The 8,197-nt window shown below is 30.7% G+C and overlaps 1 protein-coding gene across 1 annotated transcript; it reads left to right on the top strand.

The window, feature by feature from the left end:
- The first annotated feature begins 1,764 nt into the window (after positions 1-1,764).
- On the top strand, positions 1,765-3,714 carry LOC121209694 (scarecrow-like protein 15). The gene has a single exon (XM_041080841.1). The coding sequence runs from the start codon at positions 1,964-1,966 to the stop codon at positions 3,560-3,562; it is 1,599 nt and encodes a 532-aa protein (XP_040936775.1). The 5' UTR covers positions 1,765-1,963; the 3' UTR covers positions 3,563-3,714.
- The last annotated feature ends 4,483 nt before the right edge of the window (positions 3,715-8,197 follow it).

Below are 8,197 nucleotides of genomic sequence, written 5' to 3'. Positions count from 1 at the left end.
AACATTCGGATATTTTTATATATTGTCACTGTCCATGGATTTGATCTCATTATTTATAGGACTGATATTTTGAGTAAATATTGAGTACGTGTACCGTTTGGGGTCCCTTCTTAGGCTTCATGGTCCCCGACATGCAAACTCCTTGAGTATATGTGAGCTGAGACCGTGAACTCCTCTCAGTCTGTGTAAGCTGATATTGCGAGCTTCCTTGGTTGTCCCTTCGCTGTACGCTTCGCTCATATTCATTTGGTGGGGCCTGACTGGGTCGGGAATAGGCAACCCAAATCTTATCTAGATTTCGAATTAATGATCATTGATGTATAACAAAAATGAAATAAAACTTAAAAAAAAAAGGGCTAAAACTCTTTAATTAAATTCTTACAAATATACAATTTTCCCTTTAATTCTTCTTTACTAAACTAGAACAAAATGTAGGTAAAAAAAAATTGTCACATCCAATATAATCTTTCCTAAAGAGAAAAGTTGATAGTTTTAAAGATGTAAAGTTACTTAAAAAAGTTTTAGTGTTATCTTTTTTTAAAAAAATATTAATTTAGTATCTGTATTCACTCGTGACACCAAATTTATTAAGATAATTAAGGAAAATGAAGGAAGGAAGGAAGTGACTTTTAAAACCAAAGATGAAAAATTCCTTATATAGTCCTTCAATTTTTAGAAAATTATAAATTTGTATATATCTATAGATATTGATTAAAAAGAGATATATTTACAAATCAATCATGGGGGGTTTGGGTTCATAAAGTGGACTCTCAAAGTCTCAAAACTACTTTATGATAATGCCCTTCCTTTCTAAGGTGATGTGAATGGGGGAGGGGGGTGAATTTGCTTTGTCTTTAGCTCCCTATTTTATTACTTTTGTGGGGGCAAACCAAAATAAAAGAAAAAGAAAAAAAAATGAGACTTTAAGTCACAAAATGTTGACTTATTTGTCATCTTTGGATCCAAATTCAAAACACCCTTTTTCTATTTACTTCTATTTTTACATCTATTTTATTTTATTTTGTTAAATCAATATAAAATAGCATATTGTATTTGTTTAACTTTATTTCATATAGTTCTGGTGAAATTTTAAAAATTCACTTTTTGACCAATTTTAAATTAGACACCATTGGTTTGGTTACTTATAAGGTTAGCTTTCTAGTTGTTTGGACATATATTGTCTTATGATATTAGAGTAATTCCTTTGTCTTATTTTTCAAAAGGACAGGTGTGGTTTCATGTCTATTAATTAAGATTGAGTCCTTACGATCTTAAGTTTTTATTTTCGAATTTTCGAATTTTATATCATGTAAATGTTGTTATTACGTCTTTTTACGGCAAACTATATTGGTATTCATCTAATCATGTTCTTTTTTTGGTTATTTAATTATAAAAAGTTATAAGATGATTACCCAATAAGTTAACGTAAAAATTAAAATACTCAAAAATCTAAGATAATTGGGTGACTGAAAACGACAAAATTGAATAATTGAATAATTATATTGTAATTTTTCATGATTAGATAAAAAATATATATAATTGAATGAGTAATGATAAATAGTAAATCTCAAATAAAAAAATGACTAATATAAATATATATATATATAAAACCTAATAAAATAAATCTTGAAAAGAAACAAAAATGAAGGGTGAGAATCCTCCACAAGAAAATTTAAAAAAAAAAAAAACGAAAGCAAAAGCTTGAGTTTGAAGCTTCAAAGTTGATAAAAAAAAAAGACAGGTCTGATCTTATGTTGTGTATGTATATAATATGTCATCATCCCCATATAATGCCATGGCTTTCAACCCATACCCTCCCCCCCCATTGACCACTCAACCCCTCCATGCAAAGATAAAAAGCCTGCAATTATAACCTCTAAAAGCCCCTTATCATCTTCTCCTACACTTTCAAACCCTAAAAGAACACTCATTTTAACATAATCAACCCCCCACCCAAAAAGCTATGAGAGTCCCTGTTTCTTCTCCACAAAGCAACCATTGCCAAAGCCCTAAACCTAACAACAATAGTAACACTAGTAGTACTAGGAACATAAGTTTCCATGGTGCTACTATTAACAGTGTTCCAACTTCAATTTATGAGCCTACTTCAGTTCTTGAACTTCGGCGAAGCCCGAGCCCCGGGCATGATAATCCGGTGGATCATCATCAGCATCAACAACAGCAGCAGCAGCATCAAGCTCCACTCGAGTGGGATGAACATGTGTTACGAAACATGGATTGGGATTCCATCATGAAAGATTTGGGATTAGATGATGAATCAGTACCGTCCATCAAAACTATTCCACCACAAGAGAATCATATACAGAACCTCCCTGAGTTTACTTCCTGCGAGTTAACTCACCCAACTGAGTTTAACAATCTATATGATTTCTACCCGTCTCATAATATTGATATATCTAATACTACTACTTATGGTTTTAATAATATGGGGAACTTCAATTCCGGGTTTGATTTTATAGAAGAGCTTGTACGAGCCGCTGATTGTTTCGACACCCAGGAATTGCAGCTAGCTCAGGTGATATTAGCTCGGCTTGGTCAGCGGCTACGGTCACCGTCCGGGAAGCCGTTACAAAGAGCGGCGTTTTATTTCAAAGAAGCTCTTTTATCTCTTCTCACCGGCGGGTTAACTCGTACGACTCGGTTATCGTCGTGGAACGACATCGTTCAAACAATCAAAGCTTACAAAGCTTTTTCAGGGATTAATCCGATTCCGATGTTTAGTCATTTCACGACCAATCAAGCTTTAATGGAAGCAGTACTGGATGGATCATCACCGTTGATTCACATCATCGATTTCGATATCGGATTCGGCGGTCAATACGCGTCGCTGATGAGAGAAATGTTTGAAAGACATGACCATTCACGTAAGTTCATACGTGTAACAGCGGTGGTACCAGAAGAATACGCTATTGAAACAAGGTTAATTAAAGACAACCTTGTACAGTTCGCTTCAGAGCTTAAATTAAGGTTCCAGATTGAATTTGTTTTACTTCGTACTTTCGAAATGTTGTCTTTTAAAGCTTTTAAGTTCATCGACGGTGAAAAAACGGCGATCCTTTTATCTCCGTTGATTTTCCGGTCTTTGGGTTTAAACGTAACGGCGTTCTTGAACGATCTCCGGCGGGTTAATCCTACCATCGTCGTGTTTGTTGATAACGAGGTTTGGATGGAGTCCGGTACGACATCGTTCCGGAAGAATTTCGTTAACGGACTGGAATTCTACGCTATGATGTTTGAGTCTTTGGATGCGGCGGTCGTGGGGAACGGGGAATGGGTGAGGAAAATAGAGACGTTGCTTCTCCGGCCAAGGATATTAGCTGCAGTGGAAACGGCGGCGAGGAGTACGGCTCCCCCGTGGAGGGAGAGGTTCCGTGGGGCGGGGATGAGGGCTGTGCATTTGAGCCAGTTGGCGGAGTTCCAAGCGGAGTGCTTACTGGGGAAAGTTCAGGTCAGGGGATTCCACGTGGCGAAAAGACAAGCTGAGTTGGTGCTTTGCTGGTACGAGAGTGCCTTGGTTGCCACGTCAGCATGGAGGTGTTGAATGTAAGAAATTTAGCCTAGCTGGAATTTTTAGAATTTTAGTATTTTTGCATGGGGGTTTTTAAATTTTAATTTGGTAATTAAATTAAAAAAAATTGCTGGTAGTTAAATTGTACTAAAAGAGGTAGGAGAATGGAGTCCCTTTAGTGCCTAGTTTCTTCTTTATCCAATATATATATATATAAAAGTATATATAAATTATATAAATAATATGTAATAATATTTATATAAATATAAATGCAACACAAAATTTGTAACCCAAAAAATATGTATCCAAAGGGGTTAAACCCCAATAATTAAATCAAATTCTATTTATTTTTTGCTTTGCTTCGGTGGGTGAGGGTTGAAGTTTTTTCTGAGATGTAATTATTGGGAGGAGTAACTTTAAACTCTGAACGTGGACCATAAATTGAACGTAAAAAAACATAAACAAAGTTATAATGATAATATATATCATAAAAAAAGTTAAAATAATCTAATATTATACACAATTATTTGTAAATTTGAAGTTTTTATCCGAATTTTGAAATTGCAAGTATGATTTTATTCTTTAATAAGACTAATATAATAAGTAATAAAATCAGATCTTATTCTAATGGCTCTAAATAATATTTATTTAAGAGTACATAACAAGATTTATCAACATGTGCCAAAACATCTCATTATCAAATCAGTTTACTCAAAGTTGAGGAGTGACGCAGATGAAATCAGGTAAACTTAAAGAGTTACACACAATCAAGATTCGAACAAAACCTATTTTTCATGAGCTCTTTATCTTGATTTTCTTTGCCTTTGTTCTAATTTTAAATTCGCCTTTTAAATTGACAACATTCTTTCATTAACTTAATCATTAAGTATTAAAGGTTAATTCAAATCCGACTCGAAATATGTTTAAAATACGATGATTAAATCGTAAACACTAGTGTATTTATCTGGGGGTACACGTTTGTAAATTTTGATTTATGTACTTTAAACATTATCCACATCGTATATGAATTAGTTGTTAAAATTTTATTGATACTTTGACGGTGAACTAAAACGTTTTGAAATTTAGGAATGAATTTAAAATCTAGACGATAATTTAAATATGTTGATGAAATTAACCCAAATATAATGAATCATCATTGCACTGTTGATCTATAGCCTAAAACAATAAATTGTGATGGGCTTGTAAAGATACACTAATGGATGGGCTGTTTACTTTAAGCAAAGCCAACTCTCAATGGCCCTAAAGAATAATTGGGGAGGAAATTGAAAAAAATTGAAAATTTCCAATAGATTATAAAATATTTTTGATAATATTAAATTGAACAATCACTAGGTTCTATAGATGAAATAATTATTGTTTGTAAAAAAAAATACCTTATTGATATGTTTTTTTACTAAATATCGGTGCAATCTCTTAAGTTAGTAAGAAATAAACTCTATGATATTGAAATTTTGATAAAGACATGCACTCTACGATATAAGAGAGTAGTATCATAGCATGTATTTTATCACATGTGCTTATATGATCAAAACGGGTAATAAAAGATTTGACATGTGCTTTTAAGTCGTGTAAGACCCATGAGATCAACTAGAGATCTCTATTAAGTACCTTTATGACATCTGACTGTTTCTTGAAATTTCAAGTCAATGTTAGCTATCTTAGTATGTTACCACTAATCGTGCATGATTCGATCTAACGTGACATATTTAAAGAGCAGTTGAATTGAAATAAAGAGATTTGATGAAAACAGAAGTTCATCACTGTGTCTTATTGACACAATTGTGAATCTTAAAGTTTACTATATCATCAACAACATAAGAGATCATGAGAAACTTGAAATATGATTAAATGGATTTAGGGTGTTGCATACTAACTCTACTCATATTTATTACTTGCTATAAATACCTAATAGTATAATAGATGATTCTTAAGAATAAAGTATATTGGTCAAACGAGCTATTTCCTTGTATGAACCTTGAAGAGAGAAAAAAAAACAATTTCTTGAAGCTTAATCTTCAATGCGAGTGGGAGATGTTGGGATTGGTCCAGCGCCACACATAAAGATTAAAATACATGAGAGATATTCGGAATAGGAGATTTTTTTTTTTAGTATTCTTCATATTTATTTTACGATTCATGTTCGGAGCTTGTGGCTATCTCTTCTAATAACATCATGTAATTGTATATAATGCACGTTATTAGCATATCAAAATTATATAAAAAGTATTCATGCTTATAAAATAAATAACAAGAATTCAACACCACACTTATCTTGGCCACCGACCAACAACCTTAAATTGCAAAATTGGGGTATTTCACGCAATCTTCTGGCGAGAACAACAATGTCCTCCAAAAGCACATATTCCTCATATATCCCTCAATTTGACAATTTTTTCAATTTGGTGTTTGAGGGTTTTTTTTTGTTCTCATTTTTTAATTTTGGTACTTGATAATTTTTCTCAATTTAATTATTGGACTTAGATTCCATTAAGGGAGAAAATCAAATCATCATCTGAAAATTTTAAAAATTATATAAATTCTAAAAAAATTATATTAAAATATTATGAAGAAAGTATATATAATTTTTAAAATTTCAAGTGATAATAGGACATAATTTTAAAGTGTCATATCGTGACACTTTAATGAAACTTAAGTTTAGGAATCAGTTGAAAAAAACTGTCAAATTCCAAGACTAATGTAGACCAAAAAAATTTAAGAAATTGCTTTTATCTCTTGTATTTTTTGTGTTGTCCTTGTGGTAGTCCCTGTTAAGAGTTCATTATATATCATCAATCATGTTTTTATCATTTTATCCTTTCATTTTTTAGCTTCATTATTGCAAATATTTAATATTCTTTTGGATAAAAGTATTAAGGAAGTTTCAGTATTAAAAGTTAGATTACATTTTATCCCTTTTACTAAAAAATGGGTAGATTAGTTCCCGTATATTAGATCAAATAGCAAACTGATCATTCTGTTAAAAATTTCATCCATTTTTACTATTAAAAACGGGTCACTGTACATCAACATGAGGTACACTTGGCATGCCACGCCAATTTTTAATAATACAAATGGATAAAACTTTTAATAAAAAAAAGATTGACTTGCTATTTGATTTAACGTATAAGGATTAATTTGTCTATTTTTTAATGGAGAAGATAAAATACAATTAGACTCTTAATATAAGGGCCTTTATGATATTTTTATCAATTACTTTTGCTAACTTGTTTTTAATTTACCCTTTTATCAACAAACAAAAACCATGACCATCATCGTAATCTTTGTCGGCATTTTTCATGAATATGCCCTTCCATGAACTGCTTTTCCTTTTTTGTAACATAATGTTGTTTAAAAAGCTAAATCAAATACCCTCTATATTTCCATATGTAAATACTCCACTTATTGTAACATATTTGGTTGATTTCGAATTCGAGTTATTTTGAATTCAAATTATTTTTATTTCTTATAATTTTAAAATTGTATTAGATAACTTTTTATCGTAATTTTTTATGATTAAATTGAGTTCAATCGAGTTTTAATTTCAACAAAAGAATTAAGTTATTCCAAATTCAAATTTTAGATAATTTTAAAATTGAGTTAAACAAATTTTACAAAGGGAATCAAATTCAACCCTTTTAAAATAAAGATGTATCAATAATTGAGTCAAATGAATCTTCTACATTGTAACAAGTGGCAATGGCTGAGACAAAGAGAATGATATTTTCATGGCAACACATATTGGCCATAAAAATGCAAATATAATATAATGTCTCACGCAAGTCTAAGTTGTTTTGATTCGAAAAAATTTGATAAAAAATTTAAATTTTGAATTAAATAATTCGAGTTATTTGAGTTAATTAAGTTTTTCGGATCAGTTTGAATAAAAAATTAAATTTTTCGGTTTAACTCGAATATGAATTACACAATTCGAGTTATTCGAAAATCAGAATAAGAAAAACCAAAACTACGTCGTTTTGATAAAAGTTTACATTTTCTAAAGTTAAAAGTCAAAACCGTTAAGTTAAAAGGTAAAATTATGTCGTTTTGATAAATGTTCACTCATTAAGTTAAAAGGCAAAATTATTATATTGTTTATACTGTTTATGTAGTTAAATAATATTATACTTCGTCTACTTGTTAAATAATCGGTCCTTGTAAATGCAACATTGAGTATAAATAATAGTATTTTAACTCGACTTGAAATTTTTTGACTCGATTCGATTTGATTCTAAAATAATTAAAATTGAGTTTAGTTGCTAAAATAGGATTCGTCAACTCGACTAACTCAAAAATTTTTAACTTGATTCGACTCGACTCGATCGAATACACACCTCTAAAGATGATGATGCCCTACAAAAGTTCCTCATGAATTTAAGAATTTTAAATATTCCTCGTGAGAATATTAGATGCATTGTGGCGTATAAATTGTAACCATTATCAAAGAATAATAACATAGTATTTTATTATAAAATAAAATAAAAAATAGTGAAGGATTAATAAATAAATGCTAAAATTTTAAATTTAAAATTCTAAACTCGAGATTCGAGACCCTAAACCTTTAAACCCAAAATCCTAAATTCAAGAGTTGTTAATATTTATTTATAATAGTTATGTTATTATTCAATACCAATGATGCACAAAACTTAT

This window comes from Gossypium hirsutum, chromosome A02 (assembly GCF_007990345.1).
Source record: "Gossypium hirsutum isolate 1008001.06 chromosome A02, Gossypium_hirsutum_v2.1, whole genome shotgun sequence".
NCBI classification, from domain to species: domain Eukaryota; kingdom Viridiplantae; phylum Streptophyta; class Magnoliopsida; order Malvales; family Malvaceae; genus Gossypium; species Gossypium hirsutum.
This window is presented reverse-complemented; position numbering and strand designations above follow the sequence as displayed.

Excerpts from the sequence above, each read along its gene's own strand:
- LOC121209694 (XM_041080841.1), top strand. The coding sequence starts at position 1,964 with ATGAGAGTCCCTGTTTCTTCTCCACAAAGCAACCATTGCCAAAGCCCT.